Source organism: Cyprinus carpio, chromosome A17, assembly GCF_018340385.1.
Source record: "Cyprinus carpio isolate SPL01 chromosome A17, ASM1834038v1, whole genome shotgun sequence".
Lineage (NCBI taxonomy): Eukaryota > Metazoa > Chordata > Actinopteri > Cypriniformes > Cyprinidae > Cyprinus > Cyprinus carpio.
The window spans coordinates 26192540-26217211 of record NC_056588.1 but is presented as its reverse complement, the minus strand read 5'-3'; the positions used below and the strand labels follow the sequence as shown (position 1 = coordinate 26217211).

Here is a 24672-nt window from a genome sequence, read left to right as displayed (position 1 = left end):
ACTGCACTCTACTGGCAGCGCACAATGCTAGTCTTGATGTGAACAATTAATCCATGCAGGTTAATCAGCTGAAAAAATAAAAAATTGTTTGTTTTGGCAATCTTTAATCAAACTCCGAACATTTACTTCCGCTCTGGAATGGCATTCCTTCTCTGATGACGTCACTTCGACGGCTTGGGCTGGACATTCTTGAACACGCCCCTCCAACCTTTAGATTGCTGTGAGAGAGAGACTACGCCCAAAATAAAACCACGCCCTCTCCTCAATGTTCAGTTTCAGCTGGAAATATAATTCACTACACTGAAATAAAGTCGGCAGCAACATCCAGTTCACGCGGACTTTAAAGCTGGGCTCGCGGACTACAAGCCACAGAACCGAGGTGCGTTTCCTTCTAAAAGGGTGTAAATCGAATAGTTCGTCACGATACGATACGATATCGATTCTCATACCCAGTGATACGATATTTGATAACGATTCGATTCGATACAGGAGTATATCGATCGATATATCGATATTTTGATATTATACATCTTTTTTAAACAACCATCTACATTTTTATTAACTCACAAATGCAACCAAAATATATAACATGAACATTTATCTGAAATTTTCACATTGTGTACCTCAATTGGGACATTTTTTTTTTTTTTAATAATAATACAGAAAATAAATAATTGGAAAAACAATTCTGGCTGCTACTATGGGCTCAGTGCTAAAAAAAATTCTACAGGTAACCAAATTATGAGCAATAGCAGAAAATGAATACAATACAACAAAGACAAGTTCAATAAACTTTAAAACAGTTAAATAAACTGCTTTTCAGGTTTTCAGCTCAGTCTAAAATACATTTTAAGGTATGCTACAGAAATGTAATCAAATATAAATAACTGCATAGTCTTCACTGTATAAATTAAATATAGATTAATAATTTTTGATGTTACAAAGGTTATTTAGTCAGGAGCAGTGAGCACTTTGACAGCATTAGATTTATTATTAGTTTGCTTTCACTTTAAGAACCAAGCACGGATTTAATATACAGATGCCTTCTCTTTCTGAACTGTTAACGTTAAGACATATGACTAAACGACTGTGTTTACTAGGAAATTCGCCAAACCGCGCATTGTTATGTTATTTTGTCTGTATTTATTCATCCATGCACAAAAAAAAAGTGGAAGAGAGCTCAATTTAGTATTCGCGCGTGCGGCTGTCTGTGTGCACGCGCTTCAGATGTGTGCGCTGAAAACTTCTCACACAGCGCTCGACTGTTCCACAAAAAATCCCGAGCATCTTTTATGCTTCACCTTGTGCCTTCGTGCAAGGGCAGTCTTATATCGAGTCCTGATCCCTGAGTTTGAGTGAGAATGCACGCGTTGGTGGTAATGCATAGACGGACATTATGTGAAAATGTGGACAGTGCCAAATAAGGTGTCTATTTATATTACAGATTTCGATATATTACGTGTGGCATCGATGCATCGTGTCGTCAGACATCGTATCGATGTATCGATCCATATCGATGAATCATTACACCCCTATTTTCTTCTGTATGTCGCGTGCTTCAAAGAAGCAAATCAAGTATATCTTAGATAAAGATAACGCATGGTTTGGCCAGTACTGATATGCAGTTCATTTGTTTTTATGTAACGTTAGTGACGTGCTGCTGACGCAACACGAACACTTCCGCTCAGTTACTATGACAACAGCGGGCGTCCGGTTTCAAAACAACAGAAGGAGCGCGCTCGGTTCAGCGGAGCTCCGTGTTTCTCCGTGTTTCTCGTCGAAGCGCTGCTCGTAAAGCACTCATGGATCCCGCCTCTTCACCTGCTCTGAAAACAGACGCTCGTCTGATGCTGATAGTCGAACACAAGAAGAAAAACGTGTTTGTAACGCAGCTAGAGGAGCACAGGTAACGTTACAGCGGTCATGTTACGACAGGAGGCTCGTGCACCGACACTCACGCGTGTTTCTGTCTCGACAGAGAGCAGACCGAGGAGCACGTCCAGCACATCCCGGTGATAACAGAGGTGAGTAACATTACTCTAACACTCTCAGGTGTGTGTGTTACCTGTGCTGAAATGTGCTGCAGTCCTCCAGCGGGCTCCTGGACACCGGGGTCCACACGCTGCAGACCACACTAGTCCTGAAGAAGCGCTCCGAGGTGGACGCAGTGGACACACGGCTGATGGACACACGGCAGGAGGTTCAGAGGAGCATGAAGATCCTGCAGCAGAGACGAGCGCAGCTGCAGCAGAGACAGACGGAGGTGAGGACACACACACACACACACACACACACACACACACACCTGACCGGCTCCGGGTGTGTCAGGTGAAGCACTGAGCGTTGTGTTAGCGGCTGCAGCTCGGTGGTGTTTGGACACAGTCCTCACTAGTGTTCCCATCATTCACCTCCAGCTCTCCTTCTCTGATGCTCTGTCTGCAGTCATACAGACCGGACTGTTATTGCAGTGTTCATGGTGCAGACAGTCACTGAGGGCTTGAACTAAACACTGATCACAGTGAAAGAATTAATAAAACTGGAGCCTAGGGAAATATTAACCTCTATTATAATGGCTCTTCACATTATTTTGTACGTCCCCATGGGTGTTGGTGGTAGTTATTTGGTTGTAATGTGTGTTGTGTAGTCTGTTTTTCTTTTTTTTTTTTTTTAGTGTAGTATTGTTTTTTTTTAATTTACAAGACAATATCTGAGTTACTTTTTCAAATAAGTAACGGCAGTTACTTTGTATTCCCATTTTTTTTGACTGACAAGCCTCCTGTTCCCATATTGGGAGAAATCGGAAGTATGGAGGCGTTGTGTGCGCTGTGTGAACATGATGTTACTGTAGTTCTAGACTAAATGTGAATGTGCATTAATTCATCCCACTCACAAAAAAAACAAAAAACAAAACAGATTTAGTATTCATCAAAATAAATCAAAACAGTGAAATGCAAACTCAGAATATGACGCAAACCTGCAATAACTAAATATATTAAATAACACAAATGTATCTAATTCCGTTTTATTAAGTGTCTTTGCTGCTGTCCTTTAATGATCCAGTTCAACCATACTAATAATCAAAAATGACTTTAGATAAACTAACAATTATGCTTCATAGTTTTTTTTTTATTGCTGAAGAGTGTTGAACCTTCTTCTCCTGTGTGCTACTGTACAGACCTGAATTTACTTCTCCTTCAGCCTGAGGTTTATTCATTACACTTTTTGGTGTGAAAGGACTTTTACATTTGCTATAAATAGAACTTCTTATATTAAAAACAATCAAGCCCTGCTCATATTTAAAAAGTAATGCAAAAGTAATGTAACACATTACTTTCCATAAAAAGTAACTAAGTAACGTATTTAGTTACTTTTTTAGGGAGTAACGCAATATTGTAAGGCATTACTTTTAAAAGTAACTTTCCCCAACACTGGTCCCCAGTTTATGTTTTAGCACAGTGGGGTTCAGCAGACAGAAAGGTTTGTGAATCTCACTCTTATCTGTGAGAACCTGTCTGAAATACTCCAGCGCTCCTCACAGACGAAACACAGGGCAGCAAGATTTGAGAAGTTTGTGGAGGAGAACGAGGTGAAACGTCGCCGTGCGCTGAAGAAGTTCCAGACGGAGAGAGAGCAGAACCAAGTGAAAGAACAGGAGAAAGCTGAGCTCTTCAAACAACTCCAGGACTTACAAGCCAGGTAACTAGTCTTTTACTGATCACCGCAGGAGAAAACCCACCAGACACCGTAAAAACACCTCGAACCAGAGTGACTCCCTTTCTGAGGTGTTACTCATGATCTGTCTCTGTTCAACAGGCGTCAGTATTTACAGGAGCGAGTGAACAAATACAAGATATTCGAGGAGTTTCTGATGAAGACTCTCGATTTACTTCCAGACAGTAAGAACATCTGAAGACACTCTTCAGGGCTTTCTCTTCAGTCTTAAGGTCCTACTTACACTGTGCCCTAAAAGCATGCACTCGTTTAGTGAAGTAAAGTACATACTTTGAAGTGTGTAGCAGAATAGTTTAGTGTTGTTCTGTCCTGGAGAGAAATGAAGCAGCAGGTGTCCCTCACGCTGAGAGCTCTGCTCATGTGTTTGCACAGCGATGCATTCAGAAGTTAATGAGTGAAGGTGTCTCTATAGAAGCTGAGTGTTGTTGGTGGTATGTGCATCACTGTGATCTGTGTTGTGTAGAGTATGTGGGCTACGGGACGGACCTGGTGACGCCGATCATCAGACGCTACGAGACGCTGACCGTCAGCCGAGAGGACCTCCTGCAGCAGCTGTCCAGCCTGACGGACGAGATGAAGTCCAGCCAGAACCACATGGAGTCCCTCAGACAGCAGCACAGCACCTTTAAACTGGTATGTGATGAAAGCAGATCTGATGCGTTCAGCTTCAGGAGAGCTGGAGACGGTCTAAGGCTCTTTCTCTCTGAGAGTGTGCAACAAATGTGTCGAGGGCCCCGTCTCTCACCTGGTTGCTCAGAAAAACCTCTCAAAAGTCGCCGTGTGTATGACGGGCGCGAGACTGATGTGTTTCTGTTGTTGTGGCAGATGACCAACCAGGAGCTGTCCGAGCGCCAGACACAGCTGGATCAACTGAAAGAGAAGAACAAACAGCTGGAAATGATGCTCCACATGCACCTGGGCCAGTCCAGAGACCAGGTGTGCTGCAGATTCATCCTGACGTGTAGAGCAGAACCCCCAGCAGACTCGAGGAAAACCCTTGAGCAAAGCTGTTTAAGAAACCGTTCAGCCAGAAATTAAGAAGGGTTTACCCTCGGTCCATCTAATTAAGATCAGGAAGAGTTTGTGTCTTCATCAGGTTTGTAGAAATGTAGCACTGCATCAGTGTCTCAGCAATGGATGCTCTGCAGTGAATGGGTGCCGTCAGAATGAGAGTCCAAACAGCTGATAAAAATATCACAATAATCCACAATTGATGCTCTGCAGTGAATTGGTTCAGTGAACATCTGGAGAAGACAAAAGATGAAACACATTCATCAGTGTTTTAACATGCAAACCGAAACCAAGAAGAAAGTCCAGCTCTGTAAGGATTTCAGTCTGTTGTTAGGGTCTGAAAGCTCTAGGATTAGTTCCAGTTTAAATTCTGTTCTTGAAGCATGAGTTTTCTTGGCTCCGGTCAGGGCTGGTTTAGTCTGCGTCTGTGTTGGTGGTTGTGATGTAAGTCTGGACGTTCCTGTGCGTGTGTTTGTAGGTGGAGGAGGTCGGGAACATTTTGATCGCGGTGAAGAACCTGTCGGAGCAGTGTTACCTGAGTCACTACGGAGCGCTGGACCTCATGGACACCTCCTCCATGATGGACATGATAAAGGTGAGCGGTCAGTTATCCTGCAGCACCTGATCAGAAACTCAGGCACGAACGTGTTTCTTTCTGCTCATGCTTTCAAAGGAATTCATCGTAGAGAAAGCCGACATGGAGAGGAGAGCCACGAGACTCGTAGCCAGCAGCGGCGCCACTGTGAAGAGAACGACCCCGAAGAAGACCCCCAGCAGAAGCGGAGCGCTGACCGCACCGAAGACCCTGCCGTAGACCGACCACACCTCCAGCTCCAGCTCGTGTAGCGTTCATGAAGAAAACAGCTTTACAGAGACGATCAAACACTTCTGTTCAAATGTTTTTATTCTTCAGCTTGAAAATAACTGCTTTATCAGTAATTCTGTGAAATCATTAAAACATTATTTAACAAGGACAGTGTGACATTTCAGTTTCAGTTCAATCTGAAGCTCATTTTTACAAGATTTTCAAGTTAACTTCAGCTTCCAACTCTGACCATCGGCAGAAGAGAATCAAACAACACGAGCGTGAGTAAATGCTTTGGGTGAAACACACAAGAAGAAAACCAGACAGATTTAACACTAGAAGAGTCATTAAAATGTAGAAAAATAAATGCACATAAATTTTGGATTCCAGTCAAAGTTTGTTCACTTTAATCTGTGTGACAGAAGAGTTCTATAGTTCAATATAAATAATCAGGTCTGTGTTTACACTGAATGTTTGATTTTAATCCACTAGTACAGAGACGTGTTATTAACCGTGCTTCCTAACCCTGCTCCTGGAGACACAGCAGCACAGGTCCGTGTCCGGCTCTGATGAGACCGTGAGTCCAGGATCAGTGCTGCTGCGACTGAGGATCAGTGTTAGGAAACACACTGCTGGCTGCTAGCGCGGGAGTGTGTCGCGGCTCAGGCTGGCCAGCGCGGTGTCGGCTGTGGTCAGGGGCAGCTGCAGTCGGCCCATCTGTGTGGGGTACTTGGTCTTCATCTGGCGTGTGAACACTGGCTGCGCGATCAGCTGCTTGAGCTGCTTCTTCAGGCTCTTGATTAACCTCTGCTGCTCTCGCTCCTCGTCCTCGTCCTTCCCTCCTCCTGAAACACACAGAGCAGAGCACATGAGGCACACACACACACTCTCTGTCTCTCTCTCACACACACACACACACACACACACACACTCTCTGTCTCTCTCTCACACACACACACACACGCACACACATTCTCTGTCTCTCTCTCTCACACACACACACACACACACACACACACTCTCTCTGTCTCTCTCTCACACACACACACACGCACACACATTCTCTGTCTCTCTCTCTCACACACACACACACGCACGCACACACACTCTCTGTCTCTCTCTCTCTCACACACACACACACACACTCTCTTACACACACTCTGTCTCTCTCTCTCTCTCACACACACACACACACACACACACACACACACACACTCTCTGTCTCTCTCTCACACACACACACTCTCTGTCTCTCTCTCACACACACACACGCGCACACACTCTCTGTCTCTCTCTCACACACACTCACACACTCTCTGTCTCTCTCTCACACACACACACACACACACACACACACACACGCACGTCTAGTTCGAGGTAGATGGGCCTCAGACGCCTGCCGCACCCACGAGTTGTGCTGCTTCTCTCGGCCGTGGAAGTACTCCATCTTCTCGATCTTCCGGGCCAGAGTCACGCGCTCCTGTCGAGGACAGACGAGTCTGTGAAGCACTGAGACAGCGCTCGGACCATTCACCGAGATCACACGAGGCTGAGACTATGAGTGTATTATATTTGAAGGAACAGCTTAAAGATGATGACAATCGTCTAATAATACTGTGCACTGATAAATCATAAGCACTGCAATATTTCATAAAAAGAGACTCGTTTCACAACAACTGACATCAGCAGCCAGGAGAAGTGTTTCATATTATCTTTTAAGCTGAATGTAGAAACTTATTTCACCCTGCCATTAATTACAAAACACCTAGTTAGTGCTGCTGTGAGGGGTTTCTAACACTGCCCTCATCAATCCACTCTTTCCTCTTTTGGAAAGCTGTATAAATGCTTTAGTGGATTTTCTTTTGTTCATTTGTTATTGAGGCAAGTGAGAATGTAAATATGATATTTATTATAACATCCTCTTATAGATGTTAAGCTAACTTTAGTTTCTCCATTCCAGCAGAAATGCAGTGGCTGCAGTCAGACGTGTGTAAAATCATGTTCATATCCAGACTTATATCTTTATACCACGCCATCTTAAAATAGTATTAAAGAGCCATTTAAAAACGTGTAGCAGGTTTTTAACGTTTGTTTCAGGAAAAAACACTTTGCGGTATCATATGAACCTAATAAACACGAGTCTGGAGACACTGAGGAGCGTATCGTGTGTGATTCTGTATATATGATCTGATCCCAGCCATTACTGAAATACAGACCAGACTTTCATCCACACGGGTTCATTTCATACAGTTTATGAACAACAGCTATAAAAACAACTACAATGATAACTATATCAGCATCCACAAAAATTGTGTCATTAATCGCTCACCCCCATGTCGTTACAAACCCGTAAAAGCTTCATTTGTCCTTGGAACACAATTTAAGATATTTTGAATGAAAACCGGGAGGCTTGTGACTGTCCCATAGACAAATAAACAACAGTGACACGGTCCAGGAAAGAGTGAAAAGCATCGTCAGAACAGTCAAGAGGCATTTCTTTATCATTAGCATAGTTAACACTGGAGAAAACTGGGCAGTGAAATGCTTGTGACGAGGCGCAGACATACAGTGACAATAACAGACACAGACGCACGTGAGATGTGAAGAGATGTGAACGCCAAGGAACTGTCTCTACTATCTCTCCACTGATGTGAATGAGAACGTGACCCTGTCTCTGTGACTTCCTGTAGTACACGATCATCTCCTTGGTCTTGATGACGTTTAGAGAGAGACTGTTATCAGCACACCGTGCTGTGAGTGCATTAACCTCATCTCTGTAGGAGATTAGTGATGAGTCCTAGGATAGTAGTATCGTCAGCTAATCTGAGGATGATGTTGGAGCTGTGCTCAGCAGAGCAGTCATAAGTGAACAGGGAGTACAAGAGAGGACTGAGTACACATCCCTGTGGGGCGCCAGTGAGGAGTGTGTGTGAGGAGTGTGTGTGAGGAGTGTGTGTGAGGAGTGTGTGTGAGGAGTGTGTGTGAGGAGTGTGTGTGAGGAGTGTGTGTGATTGCCAGTTCTAACCACCTGGGGTCTGCCGGTCAGGAAGTCCAGGACCCAGTTACATAAGTGACTGTTAAGACCCAGATCTTTCAGTTTGGCTGTGAGTTTGGTAGAGATGATGGTGTTAAATGCAGAGCTGTAATCAACGAACAGCATCCGCACATAGCTGTCTCTCCCTTCCGAGTGTTCCAGGGCAGAGTGTATGGCCATTGCAATGGCGTCATCAGTGGATCTATTTGAGTGGTAAGCAAACTGTAATGGGTCGAAGGTGTCAGGCAGAGAGGAGCAGATGTGGGATTAGACTAGCCGCTCGAAGCACTTCATGATGACTGATGTCAGTGCTACAGGACGGTACTCATTCAGGCAGGAGACAGTTGTTTTTTGGGAACAGGGATGATGGCGGTTTACTTGAAGCATGTGGAGATCACTGTTAGTCTCAAGGAGAGGTTGAAGATGTTGGTGAAGACATCTGCTAACTGGACAGCGCAGGCTCTCAGGACACGTCCGTGTATATCATCTGGACCTGGAGCTTTCCGGCAGCTCACTCTCTTGAAGGCCTTGCTCACTTTGAGTGTGGTTAGAACCAAAGGGCAGGTGTCATGGTCAGCAGGTGTTTTCACAGCAGGGAATGTGTTCAATGTCTCAAAGCGAGCAGAGAGTGTATTGAGCTCATCCAGTAAGAAGGCAGACAAAGACCCAACACTGCTTTTCCTTCCTTTGTAGTCAAACTGCTCCACATGCGCTGGGGGTCAGAGCTAGGGCTGTGCGATTAATCGAAATCGTAATAAAATCACGATTTGAGCGTGCGTGATTTCTAAATTGCTTTATAGCACGATTTCCCGCAGTCCCGACCTCCCGCAGTATGCTGTCCGATCCAATCAGAATGCAGCACACCTAAGTGGAGCATGAGAACAGAACAGACTGGGCATGTGTTCACACTCTGTCTGTGATGCGTATTTTTTTCCGAGCCCATGTTAATGGATCAGAGCTTCACACTGCACGCGGTAAAAGATGTGAACAGAAAAGGTTAGAAATCGAGAGGTGCGAAAAGAATGAATATCTAGCGCATGAGCATAGAGAGAGTTGTGAGTGAGTGAGAGGAGACATGTTTTAATCGCGCGCACTCTCTCCGAGCGAGAGCAGCATGTATCTGAGCACACGTGTCTGGTTTTGTGACAAAACAAAGGAAATCTGCGTGCGAGCGGACAGATTCGCGCTCGCACATTATTTTAATGTTCTTTCGTGTTACAATAACGCGCTCTCGCTGCTGCTTCTGAACCGCATACACACACTGTATACACACTGCAGACGGAGTACGTGTGAACCTGTATAATGTATAACAAATCTATTTCAACACCTGAGGCACCGCTACAATGAGCTCTATGACCAATGCATGGCAAAAAAAAAAAAAAAAAAAGCCATGGACACGGATTTAATTTTATTATTTTATTTTTTTGCCATGTCTAAACATTTTGTAACACCTTTGCTTAGTGATTATTTTGACTTATGTCTGTTCTAGAAGCATGTTATAACTTTTTGATAAAGCTCTCATTGGTTTTCTTTTGGAAATATGTTTCAAATTTATACTGAATGCATTTATGACTGTAAAGCATGTCTGTGTGTGTCAAAATCGTGATTAAAATCGAAATCACAAAATTTATAAAAAAATCGTGAAAGGTTATTTTTGTCCATATCGCACAGCCCTAGTCAAAACCACGATATTCTGACCCCACTCTGTCCCTAACTCTGTCCCTGGACCTTGAATACTCCATCTGTCATCAGTGATTCAACCGTAACGTTATGAAGCGACGAGATTACTTTTGTACACAAAGAAAACAAAAATAATGACTTTATTCAACAATTCCTCTCCTCTGTTTCTCTCCAAATCAGCGTAGCACCATTTTGGCGAATCTGAGCAGTGCGCAGACAGCATACGCTCTTCTGTGTCAGCCGCGCGGCACCAATGCACTGTTTGCTTTCAAACCAAAGTGTAAATATACGGAAAAAACGTATCCTTGTGGTGCGGCTGACACAGAAGAGGCTGAATCACTGATGACAGATTCAGGTCTTTCCTGGACCGTGACACTGTTATTTATTTGGCAGTCTATGGGACAGTCACAGGCCTCCCGGTTTTCATCCAAAATATCTTAAATTGTGTTCTGAAGACGAACGAAGCTTTTACGGGTTTGGAACGACATGGGGGTAAGTGATTAATGACAACATTTTGATTTTGGGGTGGAGTATCTCTCTCTGTACCTTGATGGCGCTCATGCAGGCGCTCTGCACAGGAAACACGGGCAGCTCCTCGCTCTTCTCCAGGGTCCTGCAGATCTTCTTGTAGTTCATCAGGTCGTCCGGTCCGATCAGCAGCAGACTCAGGCCCTCTCTGGCAGCACGGGCGGTCCGGCCGCTGCGGTGGACGTATGTCTCAGACGTGCGAGGAACCTGAACCCGACAGAGACACCGAGCTGTGAGACGCTCCTGATCTCAGAGACACTGCCTGACACCAGTCTCTTACCTGATAGTGGATCACGTGCTGGACGTTAGGGATGTCCAGGCCTCGAGCGGCGACGTCTGTGGTCAGGAGAACACAGCTGAGAGAGGACAGACAGGACACGTGTCAACACACACACATCACATCAGCTCTGCATACATGCCTCTCAAAGAAAGAATGATTACAGTTTAACCGAGATTTGTTTTGATTCATGTGCGAGTTTCTTTCAGCTGAAACCGTTCAGACTTAGACTTAGACTCTGGGACTAGTCTTAAGTCTTGTCTGTGAAACCGGGGGATAGTTTTCACTTTTGCCGGTGCTTTGTGGCAAGCTTTACGCATGCGTTTAATTATTATAACTCTGCAATTAGTCAACTAATCACAGTCAGCTAGAAATATCTTCAGCCTGGAGCAGCCCTTCTGTGGAGTTTAATGTGAACAAACCAGTTATGTTTCACAGTTTCTAGTAGTAAATGATCATCATGGCAAGTACTGCTCACCTGTCCGCCTCAGCGAAGCGCTCCAGGTTCTTCAGCCGCTGCTTCTGGTGCATGTTAGCGTGCAGCGGCAGAGGAGCGCAGTCCAGGATCTGCAGCAGCGCGCTCAGACGCTTGATGCAGTCGATGCTGTTGGCGAACACCATGCTGCGGCCGGGATACTGCAGCAGGAAGTAGTACAGGAACAGGTCCTTCTCCTCCTTGGTGCAGTTGATGCGGGTCTCCGTCAGCGTCTCCACCGTGGCTTCTCTGCGCGTCAGGTCGATGACTTTGGGCTTGCCTTTGATGCCCACCTTCTCCATCAGGAGCTGCAGCCTGCTGCGCTGCTCCGTCTTCTTGCGCTTCTTCTGCTGCAGGCGCGCCGGGAGGCTGTGCTCCATGGTCAGCGTGGCCGAGAACACGAACGTCTGTCTGCTGGGGTTGAACTGGGACGTGCCGAGCATCTCCAGCAGGTTCTCCAGCTCTGCGAAGTGGCCCTTCTCCACCATGCGGTCGGCCTCGTCGATCACCAGACACCTGAGGAGATGAAGCAGAGCGGCTCAGAGTGTGCACGCAGTGATGTGTGTGTGTGTGACGGAGAGGAGGGACGCACCGCAGCTGGCGCAGGTTCTGCAGGTGCGGGTGCTTCTCTCGGATCATCTCCCACAGACGGCCCGGGGTGGCGATCACGATCTCCGGCCGCCGCATCAGAACTCGGTGCTGTTTCTGAGGAGCCATCCCTCCGACCACGATCGCCGTCGTCACACCTGCACAACCACATCAACACATCAACCATCACACTCTCCAGACGACGACGGGAACACAGCTGCTCAATCTGGAGACGACGCTGCAGGAGTTCTCTAATAGCTGCAGTTATTACACGACAAACATTATGTTTAGAAAAGAGAGCAGGTTTGAGGGTTAGTGGGGACAGAAGAAAAGTTTCATTAAAGCACTGTGCATTTCAATAAAGAGAGTATTAATAATAAATGAAGGGGGGGCTCAGCTAATGACTCGTTTCAGATGTCTATTCAAGAACAGAATTTGAACTCCACTCATCAGCTGTAGAGGGATCAGGAGGGGAGGACGCTCTTGTAAAGTTATCAGCATTAGGTTGGGTAAGTGTTAATCAGCACACACTGACCGGTGAAGCGGGCCACAGCGTCGATGTGGTGTTTGACCTGAACGGCCAGCTCTCTGGTGGGAGTGAGGACCAGACCGAGCAGCGGCTGCTTGTGTGTCTTCCTCTGTGTTTGACCTGCTCCACCAGTCTCCTCCTGCTCCGGCGCTGTGTTTTGCTTTTGTGTATTAGTCTCGTGTTTTGCTTGGGCGCAGTGTCTCCGCTCGTCTCCGGCGCTGGACACCCGTCTGTCGTCTCGCTGGACGCGGGCAGGTACAGGCTCTCCACACACACCTCTGTGTCTTCAGGTCTGTCAGTCGTCTGCTCACCATCTGATGCTTTCCTCCATTCCAGAATGCTGTGGATCATGGGAATACCGAAACACAGCGTCTTCCCGCTGCCTGCAGTGAACACACACACAGACTGAGAATCACACTAACGACCCACACTGTGACGAGAGTGTGAGAGTGTGTGTGTGTGTGTGAGAGAGTGTGAGAGTGTGTGTGTGTGAGAGTTTGTAAGAGTGTGTGTGTGTGTGTGTGTGTGTGTGTGTGTGAGAGTGTGTGTGTGTGAGAGAGTGTTTTTGTGTGTGTGTGTGTGTGTGAGAGAGAGTGTGTGTGTGTGAGAGAGTGTGAGTGTGTGTGTGTGAGAGAGTGTGTGTGTGTGTGTGTGTGTGTGTGTGAGAGAGAGAGAGAGAGTGTGTGTGTGTGTGTGTGTGTGTGTGTGTGAGTGTGTGTGTGTGTGTGAGAGTGAGAGTGTGTGTGTGTGTGTGAGAGAGTGTGATCAGTACTAGTAATACTGGAGTCTCTGATGGCTGATATAAAGCAGATATAAGTAAGTCTATATGATATCACAGTATTTAACTAAACGACAGTAAATTTCAAATGCATAATTACTGTAATGAAATTTGCTGAATCATACAACTTACTAAAACAATTAGAAATAAATAATTTGAGCATTAATCAATTTGAAAAAAAAATAAATAAATTACACCTGGTTAAAGAGACCTGTAAGATATATTTACACCTTACACAGTCATTGTGCGTATAAAAATAAAAATAAAACTTCCTTTGGCTACAATTTTTTTTTTGCCTGAATAACCACAAACATAAATAGTAAAAGACCCCTGATCAACAAAATGCTGGATTACTCAGTAATATATTCATCTGTGACATTTAATATTTCGGCTTTCTTCTTCATTTATGTATTTCTTTCACCAGAAAAATCAAAAGTTCTATATTTTAATCAGGGAGCCGTGTCTGAGCGTCAGAATGACCCAGAAGCCCTGGACTGCGCACACACGTGAAGAGTCTGGTCAGCGGTCTCTCACCGGTCTCGGCCGCTCCCAGGATGTCCAGGCGGTCTCTGATGGCCGGCGGGAGCGCGAGGGCCTGGATCGGAGTCGGCGCTGAGAACCCGAGAACACTGAGAGCTTGTAAAACAGGAGCAGGTACGAACAGGTCCTTCCACGCCGTCACGTCTGCGCTCGGACCCTCGGAACCCACCAGAGTTCTGCTCCAGTTCTTGTTCTTCTTCGGAGACGGAGCTCCTGCCTCTTCTGTCGTCGTCGTCTTCTTCTTCTTCTTCCGCTGCTTCTTCTTCTTGGATGTTTTGTGCTGTGTCTCTGGAGTCACGTCAGGACCCGTCCTCCTCGTCCTCCAGCGTCTCATCCGGAACAGACTCGTCCTGGGGTTCCTCCTCCTGCTTGCTTTTCTTCTGCCTCTTTTTCTTCTTTACAGCAGGTTTTTCTTCACCATCTTCATCCCTGGCTGTTCTCTTCTTCTTGACTTTGCTGGTGGTCTGGGTGTGGTCAGTGATGGCCTTCTCCGGCTCCACCAGAGAGTAATCGGTCAGCTCCTCGAAACACACCAGCCCGTCCAGCCCCTCATCAGAGAACACACTGGGATCCACATTCACCGCCTTCCACTCGCCCTTCACCACCACCCCTCTCTTAGAGGAGATCAGCCGAGACTTCTTGACCTTCATCTTCTGCTGGACAGAGACAGAGAGGACAGTACCTGAGGCACAGTGATGCTAACATCATGGTATCACACATACTGCACGCCATATTCATGTACATCAGTATTTATATGTGTGTCAGCATAAAGACACTTCCAAAAACATCTGGACGTTACTATAATTTAATGCAGAACACGTGGTCATGTGATTGTGTTTATAGTAGCGCGGCGCGGTCGTCCAACACACACACAAACAGCGCGACAAACTATTACACTAGACAAAAACTCACTCTGATAACATATCACATCAACACAAGTATTTTACGACGTTAACTGTTTGAATAAAGAGAAATCTTACATACTGTTGTCTGTGTTTCACTGCACAGCAGCCGCTCACGCACATGCACGGCACGAGGAGGCGGCCATGATGGACATGACGTCAGAAAGAACCCACCAATCAGAGAGGCTGTCCGCAGCACGTGGAAGCACTCGTACTTCGGAAGTTTTTAAATATATAATACTTTTAGTGTAATAATAATAATAATAATAATGACAAAATAAAATAACAAAGAAAACAAAAAAAAATTTGAACAAAGTGTAATGTTTACTACAAGGGGGCGGTCTCTCCAAACTCATTCGTTTAAATCTAACATGAATCCTTATTTGTAATCACAGACGACTGTAATTGGTCCATCCTCAACAGCGATGAGAAAAGTAACAGCGCGCAGCTGAGGATTTCCTGTCTGATTGAGACATTTGCACGAATCTTTTAATTCTATTATATCCACCGCTTTCTACATAAACTATAATCGTGAACCTGTTTCTTCAATCTTAATTTTAGATCCGAGTCGCCTGTGATTGGTTCATCTGAAGAGGGTGAGAAACAGCGCCGTCTACCGGCTGCTTCAGGAGACTCTACACACTGCAGTGTATCACAGAATATATCAGACTTCTGCAGTTATTACCCTACACAGAACTATACGACAGCATGCTTTAAAGTGCTTTATTTTATTATTATATAGCAATTCAAGTGGGCTGTGTTCCAAAAACCACAGTCTCACTTTGATAAATCTGAATTGAGTGTTCAGACTGATGTGTGTTGGGTATGAGGTGTATTTGTTTATTGTTTAGGACCACACACGGAGGAGGCCTGCATCAGATCTGAAGATAAGACTACCTGTGGCTTGTGCTGTTCACAATGTTAAAACTAAAAAGATCGGAGTCATATGAGCAAAACATTTGGGATTTGGGTCACTTTAGCCTCCGTCCCACACACTCTATCCATCCTAATGAGATCACAAAAACAAAGCATAGTTTGTTAAAAAAAAAAAAAAAGAGCGTGTCAGCAGTCCATGGGTTTCACATTTGGTGATTAGGACTTTGTGGGTGGCATTCGTGTGTGTTTAACTAGAATATGATTTTTCAGCATGATTGAAGGCACCACATGCACACTCGATGTTACCCACAGCGCTTTGAAGGATTCTCTTCAGAACTACAAACACAAATAAAAAAAGAACTACAAAAATGGCGACAGTAGCGCTGCAAGGCTTAATGCACAGATCTGATATTTGGACCATATCCTCATTCCCTCAGTAGAAAGATAGTTTTCTGGGGCAGGGGTTCGAGCCCAGCTTCTCTTTAACACACCCCACACATGATTACCTGTTCAGTCTCTCTAGTGAAGCGAGGAAGCAAAAACAGCAACGTTATATAACCGTGGTGTTAAAAGGTATCTAGTTTTTAGTCGCAAAGATATTTTATTTATAAAATCCATGGGCCAGTGGTTCAGAACTAGTTTCTGTTCTCCTGAATGAATCTCTGAGCTGTGTATAAAGTTTCAGCCTCAGTAAAAGAAGCTCTGAGTTTTTGCGCAAACACATACAAGCAATATCTACTTCATAATTCAACATTAAGAAAAGATATCTTTGTGGGTAAACGTGTCTCCCTTGCCTTGTGAGGGCTTGGAAATCCAGTGGGAACTGGATATATAGATGTTTAGATGTAGGTTAAATGTCCAGATGTAGGATCAACAATAAGTCAAGGGCCACTGACATACATATATATATATATATATATATATATATATATATATATATATATATATATATGAAAATTATTATTATTGTTACAATTATTATATTATTGTTGTTTTTGTTGAAATAATCAAAAGAATATTGAAATAAATATTTAGATTCCCCCCCCCCCCCAGTAATCTGTTTTATTCAAACAGTTTAGATACAGAAGAACTTTGTTGAATATTAAAAACAACTGAACAAACTGAAAATCTGAATCTCCATGTCTGTCATGAAAATCAGCTGTTCTGCTCATCTCCAGACTGGATATCTTCTCTCCTAACTGCAGATTCAATTATTAGATCTGTCAGCATTAATATTTTTATACTTTTTGGGGCTCAAACTGTAACACTGTGTGTCCAAACAGACGCGACGCGATATAAAGTATCTTTTCCATGCAGTCTCTGTCCTGACTCCCGCGACAGCGACACGTGACTATAATCGACACGGAATTCTATTTTAGAAATAGTTTTTATTTTCTGAGACGTCACGGCAGGAACAACATACAAAATATGACAGTGATAATCTCAGGTAATGATTATGTGCTTTATTCAGTGTTAAAAGTGTCTAATGTGAGTTGAGTTATTTTGTGTGATCTTTATAGCCATAGTGGAACCAACAATAGATATTGTACCTCAGATCTTGAAAATAAAATTATGTTAAAGCAAACTTACGTTAAAACTGTGAACTCACTGCGAACCAACATCTATAACAAAGATGGTATCACTCACTCTCTCAAAACTGTTCGGTCCATTCACATCTGATTCATATTTTGAGTGTCCACTTGTCTTTTCTACACACTCGCCATGTGTTTGCTGTCACATCATACATCTACACTGCATTGCAAATCATTTGAACTTTGTGTCAGCGCAGGTCAGACAGTCCTAGCTCACGATCTCACAAAAGGTGTTTGTTGTGGTCAGGACTCCGCAGGTTACTCCACAGAACAGGTTTCCGCTGCTCCAGAGTCCAGTATCTGCTGCTTTACACACTCCAGCCCACGCGTGACTCCTGCACAGCATCTGAGCTGATATTAATGCCACTGGATGACTGGATCTCTTCAGAACACTGACGAGCCGCTCTGTGACTTCCAGTAATACCACTTACAGCTGACCGTGGAGTGTCCAGCAGGGCTGAAACTTATCACAAAGGTGGCATCCTACCACAACTCTGAATCTCTGAGCTCTTAAGAATTACCCATTTTTCACATTTGTAAATACAAACTGCATGGCTAGTGCTTGATTTTATACACCTGTGTCAATGGGTCTGATCGAAAAACCTGAATACAATAATTACAGACCGTGTTCCAGTCCTATTGTTCATATAGAGCAGAGGTGTCAAGCTCAGTTCCTGGAGGACCGGAGCCCTGCAGAGTTTAGCTCCAACCCTGCTCCAACACACATACCGTGTAGTTTTCAAATAAGCCCGAAGGACTTGATTAGTTGGATCAGATGTGTTTAATTAGGGTTGAATCTAAACTCTGCAGGGCTCCGGGTCCTCCAGGACCTGAGCTTGACACCCTGATATAGTGTATACCTGGTTTAAAACCACATTTAGAAGTGGCTCAGAACGGATGTGAAAAACATTAGTGTGTGTATATGAGGATGTTAACAGTGACAGGATGATTGACAGGTTGGTTTACGGCGACAGAATGCACATTTTATAATGTGTCAGTACATTCCAAAGCCTCTCTACTCTTCTGCTTCACACTCAAAAGTGTCTACATTTTCTTCATTAAATGCACATTTTAGGGCATGGTTCATGCAGGTGGACTGGTGTAACCCCTCCGGTCCTAACCGCCCCACCTCGTTCTTGTTCCGAGTGGGACTCGAACCCGGGTCGCCAGCACAGGAGGCTAGAGACCGCAGACCCTGGCTTCAGTCTCTAGTGCACCTCTTGAGATCAGCGGAGTGAGGTTTACCAGCTGGCCTCCGTTACTTTGGGACACAGCACGGATGCAGGCCGTGTGATTCTGGAACAGTGTTGAAGCTCGCTGGAGACAGCGCTGTCAGATGGTTTCTGTACTGAACTCTGCAGGACCCCTGGTCTAACCCTCAAACACTACAGAGACGCTGACTGACTTCAGTACAGGTGAACATCAGCGGGAATAACGTAGACAGAGTGCAAACTATTTCTTCACTTTATTTCTTAGAATATGATGTTCAGTGGGGGTACAGTGTGTTCACTGAGTGCACTATTTTTGTGATTTCAATTCAGTTAGGTTTAGTAATGTGTTCTGTCTGAAGTATCGCTCCGTTAGTGTGTGTTTGGCCCTGTGCTGCTGTGTGGTGTGTGTTGAAGAGGCACAAGCGTCTTCACAGCTCAGTTCTTTGTGGGGTCAATCACTCTGCCCATGAACAACAGGCTAGAAGTGGCTTCATGGTACAGAAAGAAGAAGAAGGGCCTGTTGACGATGAAGGTGGCTGGCAGAGAATAAGCTGTGATTCCTACTGATGTGGCCGAGGCTGCCGTCGTGCCCTTCTCGTCCACCTCGATGACCGCTTTATGCAGCACCTGACACAGAAATAGAGAGAGAGAGACACACACACAGAGCCGTCAGCATCTGTGATGAGTGTGTTATGATCAGTGTGTGAGGCTGCGGTCACCTGTGAGACTCTCAGATGTGGGTCTTGGCTCAGACCGGTCAGGTTGGCTGAGCGGAGGAAGACGTTGCTGATGCCCAGATGTGGCAGGATTTCATGCAAGTCGTACGACTGCTCCATCTTGAACTTGGGCAGATGGACCTCCATTTTTCTGAGAGACAGTGCAACATGCATAAAAGTAAATCATGATGTTTTAAACTGAGATTAGATAAAGACTTCCACCAAATATGAGCCTCCATTTATTCTCCCATATGTCTTTTCCAGTAACAGCAGCCAATCACCATCAGTCCTGCACTACAGTCTTAAGATGCTTTCGATCTTTGAGAGGACCTGATCTCATCAGTTTCATTCACTGATATGATGCTGCTGAGGTGAAAATGGTCTTTGTTTTGTGTTGATCAGGGTTTCTGGAGGAACACAAGGGAGAGTAAATGGTGACACTCACTAATCGTTTGCAAAGTAAAGCGAAGCAGCTCTGTACAGCCGGATGCACACTGTATGATTTATGATCGTACTCCATGATCCCAGCCTCGTCACACCGGGGCATCTCACTCGTCATCACTGTCAGACTCAACGACTATTAATGCCCGGTTCAGACTACACAAATTTAGCACGATTTTGCCACGATTTGCTTGACGTAGGGTGTGACGATGAGCATCAGGACGCAAGATTCCATCGTTTCAGCTCGTGTGGCGTGTCATAGTGCACGACAACCGATTCTGCGTCTGCGATGCTTCACGACATCATGACAGAGAGACTCGCATGTTTAATTTTATTCACATTGGTGACGTTGACCAATAGCAGCACAGAAGCTCTTTCATACACAGTTTTCAAACACAGTGAAACTAAAGAGAGATGATGGTGCTGCTAGGAGGAATTATGGGATGGAGGAAGGGTTCGTGGAGCTCCTGCCTGTATGACGTGTCATCGAGGGACTATAGCGACAGAACGAAAAAAGAAAAATGCTGGCGAAGATAGTGGAAGCACTTCAGCAATGTTTACACTCTTGTTTTTTCGGAAGTCAGTCGCTAGTTCCGCCTTCTCGATGACATCACGCGCGTCGTTACAGACGGCACACGATGAATGGTCAGGAAACAATCTGTAGTCCACGACACAAGATTTTAGGAGTCAAAATCATGTAATCTGACACAGTGACCAACAAAAATATTGTGTAGTCTGAACTAGACTCGTTAAAAACAGACGTATGCAAGAAGTTGTATGTTTTTCCGTGACGTGATGAGCCACATCCACACGCAGAACTGAAATGGTGACTAGCAAACAAAAACAATGTGTTTTGATCATGGCATGGCAAAGACGATGATTTGATGCCTCAAAACATCCGACACTGGATGTAGAAGGAGATTGCAGTGGTCATTATTTCGGTGTTGGTGCACATGTCGAGCTAGTGAACGATGACGACAGATTTTGGACTGGGATCGGAGGAGTGTTTCAGGATTTGTGTGCACCCGGCTGAAGTCTGTGGCTCACATGCGCTTCATGTTTTTGATCCAGCCGTAGAATCGCTCGGCGCTGATCTCGTCGTCGATGACGGTGTAGTCGGCCGCGGCGTCGGGCAGAACGATGAGCAGCGCCGCTCCTCCACGGTACGGCAGACGCAGCACTCGAGCGCGCAGCTCGCGGTCCTCAGCCGTGGAGAACTTATCCTCCTTCACCATCATGGGGACCTGAACGATGTTGTACTTGTCCACATAGAAGCGACTCATCTCTGTGTTGTTGGGGTCGAAGGGACGATCCCAGTCACCTTGAGAACAAAGAGTTTTACATCAGATCCCAGTGGGGCAGTGCACATCATCGCTCTGTCTCACGCACAGAAACTCACCCTGAAAGAAAATGGTGTTGAGGAGCATCATCTGCGTCAGCGGCTCGATGCACGTCACCATTTCGTTCACTTTGCCGCCGGTCTTTCTGCTCACATACTCGTTGATGGTGCTCTTGCTGAACTCGGTCTTGCTGAAATCCACATTGTTGACATCGGCACCGAAGAACGTCTTGATCTGATCGCTGAAGACTGTTTCCACGTTGAAGTGCTCGTCTACGAAGAGTGCCGTGCCCTGCTCTATGTGCAGTTTTCCGTCCTGCGAGATGTTCTTCTGCAGCTGCTCAAAGAGCTGTGGGATGAGCGTGGCGTGTCCAGTCCCGTCCAGAGAGTCCAGATTCAGTCCCTTCTCGATCTGACTGCGTGTCGAGCCCTTGGCGGCCAGTAAGAGCGTGGCGAAAGACGTGGAAATGCTCAGCGGGGAGAAGAAGATGTTTTTGTCATGATAGCTGGATATCTTGCGATAGAGGTTCATGGCGAAGTCAATATTTTTGAAGGCCAGATCCGTGACATCAGGAGTTTTGGGCTCTTGACTTTTAAGAACGCACAGAAATCCAGAGGAATAAACGAGGGTGAACAGCACTCTTAAATCCATTTTATTATCGATTATTAAAAATCCCTGGACCTGTGGATACAAAAAACAGCTTATATTGAGTTTTCATTATTTTAGAGACATGTTGCTTCATATTAGACACACAAGGACCCAGAATACATCATTCTTCACTCTGTTCTTTACTGAAGAAAACCCATTAGTACTGAAAGTAACAAACACAGTGGCAAAACACTGAACTATAAAACCATCTCTAAGATCTGAAAATATGAACTATAAATACACGCTTAAAGTAACATTTATACTCACTGACAAGCTGCTGAGGATCTTTTCTCGTCTGTTGTGTTCTGACTGTTTGCAGAGACAAAGTTCAGTGTGCATCAGAGATTATCTATTAACAATCAAACACAGTCTGAACAGATCAGTGACGGCACATTCACACTGCTTTGAGTTTCAGTGTTGATGACGTCTTCAGTACTTTATTGAAGGAATGGTAAAAAATACACATCCTCATTTCATCCAAGATTAGGATGAGTTTGTTTCTTCACGGGAACAGATTTGGAGAAATGTAACATTCCATGAATCAGGTTTGAAGTTAAAAACATCTTAATGCTGGATTTGTTTCATCTTTTGTCTTCTCCAGATGTTAACTGATGGACTGGAGTGCTGTGGATTACTTGTGGATTATTGTGATGTTTTTATCAGCTGTTTGGACTCTCATTCTGACGGCACCCATTCACTGCAGAGCATCCATTGATGAGCATTTTCAGCAAGTTATAGTTCGGTTTTTGGTGTGAACTATTCCTTTAAGAATGATTGTGGGAAATTTGCCACAATTTCATTCAGACTTTAACAGATATGAACTTAATAGCATAGTTCACCCAAAAATGATTCCGTCATCATTTACTTGCAAACCAGTATAAATCTCTTTCTTCTGTGGAACACCAAAGTTTTGCTCATAAAGTGAGCGTCAATATCATCCAAAACAACCACTGACTTTCACTGTATGGACAAAACACTACTTTTATATTCCACAGAAGAATGAATGATGATTTTGTCATTTGTTCATGTGAAGTCTGTGTCCTCAAGTGAAGCATCTGAATCATGATCGCAGCTGAAGATGACCTGATGGTCATTTCAGTCTCAGGCAGGAGGAAACACATGCACCTGAATTCGTGCTTGATGCTTGAATGAATGAATGCTTGATGAAGGCTGTGCATCAGATGTTTCATTGAAAATAATCTCTTCTGTTGTGTGATTCTTTCAACTCCATATGATTAAATGTGGGAATGCTTCACTTTTTGACTCAGAGTATAACTTTGACAGTACATCTCTCATCATATTAACATAAGCATTCACTGACAGACTCCTCCTTTTCCATCGTGAACACTGAAGGATCATCTGACGTCTAACAGAATCAAAATAATCCAGAGAGAAGAAACAAAGAACATCCACTCAGGGGAAAAAGAAACATTTTTATTTGAGAAACAATAAGTGTGTGTATAACCAATCACTTAAAAGAGTTCAGAAACACATGAAATCATAGAAAAGAATGTGAAAATCACTAGAAATCACAACCTAGATCCAAAAGAGCTGCTGATGACTGAGGAATGAAAAGAAAAAAGGGGAAGGTCTGAATCTGTACGATGACTGATCTCCACATCAGCATCTGCCCTCACGCACACTGTGCTGTCTAACTAGGGCGCGTGCCGCTCACCGCTGACGTTCTTCACTACAGTCCACAGAGCAGAAGAGCAGATAAAGCCCCAGTGGTCCCAGAATACAGGCGTGATCGCAGCGCTGACAGCTTCCTCTGAGCCACACCGAAGGCACCACGGTCTGAGCAAGAGGAATGTACCGGGAAACGCTTGCCTTTCACCTCGTTCAACTCAAAGAGGTCAAGCGAAGCTAAACGAATGTCCCTTTATTACACAGCAGGACCCGAACGGTTCTGAGAGGAGATGTGATTCCCATCCCTCCCAAAGAGAGGCCGGGTCCAGGGCGTCTGTCACTGGCTGGGTTTGGTCCCGCTGTCCTTCTCTCCGCCTGCAAAACAACATCACCTCAGCCCCCAGACACACTGACCTGCTGTCATCATGAGCACAGAGACAGATTCACGGAGCTTGTCTGTGATCAGGATGATGAGAGGATCTCTTACCTGCGGAGCTGCTGTGCTGAGCTTGCTGCCTGTGAGGAGATCAGAACACCATCATCACTCAGCACTGACTGATCTCACACCGTCACAACCTCCCCAGCGCTCACCTGTCGAAGTACACCTGTCTCCTCCTGCGCAGCTCCTCCGCTGTCAGCACCGCCTCCTCGCTGCTTCCTGATTCATGAGACGAACCCGCCGTCACAGCGCCGCTGGGATCGCTGCCACCTACACCCATTAAAGAGCGAAAGAACAGCAGATCAGAGAGCGGCTCTGTTTTCAGAGGACCGTGATCTTTAGAGCTGCACTGTGTGTCTAGTGAAGTTTCAACACAACTCCTAAAAGGGTCATGCACGGTCACATCTGTTCATTTCTTTGCTCAGTTTTTATCTCCCAGGTTTAAAATCGTCATCATGTCAGAGGATGTGATGTTTTCTGACACTCATAACCAGAGCTTACAATTGAATCAAACGTCTGTGTAAATGCATCTCAATTCTTCTGAAGTGCAAAGATGGATTTTGTTGATATTGATTTTATTTGATTGGTAACGGCCCTATAGTGTATTATTCTAATTCAATTTATTGAATAAATATATAAAAGTTACACAAAAAATTATGCATGCATTTAATAATGTTAGAAAATGTTCCTGGAAAACAATTTAAGGGAGGAAACAATGTCCTTAATGGTTTTTTAACTGGGATTATTTTTCAGTTGTATCCTGCGCTTTGTTTGTCATGTGAGCCGCTCATGATAACACTGTTTTTATTCACATGACCTTTATCTCTGCAAGCACTGTCAGTTTCAGTCACTTATAATGTGCATTTAATAAATGCAGCATGCGCCAAACATCTACCCAAGT

The 24672-nt window shown here is 44.8% G+C and overlaps 5 protein-coding genes across 7 annotated transcripts in view; 1 reads left to right on the top strand and 4 right to left on the bottom strand.

Moving 5' to 3' along the window:
* LOC109061160 (CDAN1-interacting nuclease 1-like) overlaps nt 1-24672 on the bottom strand; it is a 790471-nt gene that overhangs the window by 454429 nt on the left and 311370 nt on the right. The gene's annotated exons all lie outside the window — the stretch shown is intronic.
* Nucleotides 1750-5718, top strand: si:ch1073-416d2.4 (coiled-coil domain-containing protein 42 homolog). The gene is made up of 9 exons (XM_019089794.2): nt 1750-1906; nt 1979-2024; nt 2087-2263; nt 3539-3696; nt 3814-3896; nt 4196-4365; nt 4558-4668; nt 5222-5338; nt 5417-5718. The coding sequence occupies exons 1-9, from the start codon at nt 1803-1805 to the stop codon at nt 5555-5557; spliced, it is 1107 nt and encodes a 368-aa protein (XP_018945339.1). The 5' UTR covers nt 1750-1802; the 3' UTR covers nt 5558-5718.
* ddx24 (DEAD (Asp-Glu-Ala-Asp) box helicase 24) lies at nt 5933-15027 on the bottom strand. The gene is given in 11 exon segments (XM_042774547.1): nt 5933-6436; nt 6936-7028; nt 10809-10997; nt 11071-11146; nt 11546-12058; nt 12135-12288; nt 12666-12920; nt 12923-13042; nt 13972-14278; nt 14280-14633; nt 14958-15027. Coding segments are annotated over 11 exon segments (2355 nt in total). The 5' UTR covers nt 15003-15027; the 3' UTR covers nt 5933-6187.
* serpina10b (serpin peptidase inhibitor, clade A (alpha-1 antiproteinase, antitrypsin), member 10b) lies at nt 18794-22104 on the bottom strand. Of its 2 annotated transcripts, none has more exons than XM_042774528.1 (5): nt 21971-22104; nt 21115-21736; nt 20763-21036; nt 19278-19425; nt 18794-19185 (listed from the first exon to the last, which is right to left on the bottom strand). In XM_042774528.1, the coding sequence occupies exons 1-5, from the start codon at nt 22040-22042 to the stop codon at nt 18994-18996; spliced, it is 1308 nt and encodes a 435-aa protein (XP_042630462.1). In that variant the 5' UTR covers nt 22043-22104; the 3' UTR covers nt 18794-18993. The 2 variants fall into 2 exon arrangements, with proteins under 2 accessions (XP_042630462.1, XP_042630463.1); XM_042774529.1 differs by having other exon boundaries at nt 21115-21733; nt 21969-22077.
* Nucleotides 23117-24672, bottom strand: part of atxn3 (ataxin 3) — a 13903-nt gene continuing 12347 nt past the window's right edge. The window contains exons 6-8 of the mRNA XM_042774587.1: nt 23924-24041; nt 23820-23848; nt 23117-23707 (exon numbers count right to left, since the gene is read on the bottom strand). Coding sequence (XP_042630521.1) covers nt 23670-23707; nt 23820-23848; nt 23924-24041 — 185 coding nt within the window. The 3' untranslated portion in view covers nt 23117-23669. The remainder of the gene's footprint in view (nt 23708-23819; nt 23849-23923; nt 24042-24672) is intronic.

Coding starts and splice junctions, on each gene's coding strand:
- si:ch1073-416d2.4 (XM_019089794.2), top strand. CDS start 1,803: ATGGATCCCGCCTCTTCACCTGCTCTGAAAACAGACGCTCGTCTGATG. Junction 4,669..5,221: donor TGGGCCAGTCCAGAGACCAG/GTGTGCTGCAGA, acceptor GTGTGTTTGTAG/GTGGAGGAGGTCGGGAACAT. Junction 5,339..5,416: donor CCATGATGGACATGATAAAG/GTGAGCGGTCAG, acceptor ATGCTTTCAAAG/GAATTCATCGTAGAGAAAGC.
- serpina10b (XM_042774528.1), bottom strand. CDS start 22,042: ATGCACACTGAACTTTGTCTCTGCAAACAGTCAGAACACAACAGACGA. Junction 21,037..21,114: donor CAACACCATTTTCTTTCAGG/GTGAGTTTCTGT, acceptor TTTGTTCTCAAG/GTGACTGGGATCGTCCCTTC. Junction 19,186..19,277: donor CACATCTGAGAGTCTCACAG/GTGACCGCAGCC, acceptor TTTCTGTGTCAG/GTGCTGCATAAAGCGGTCAT.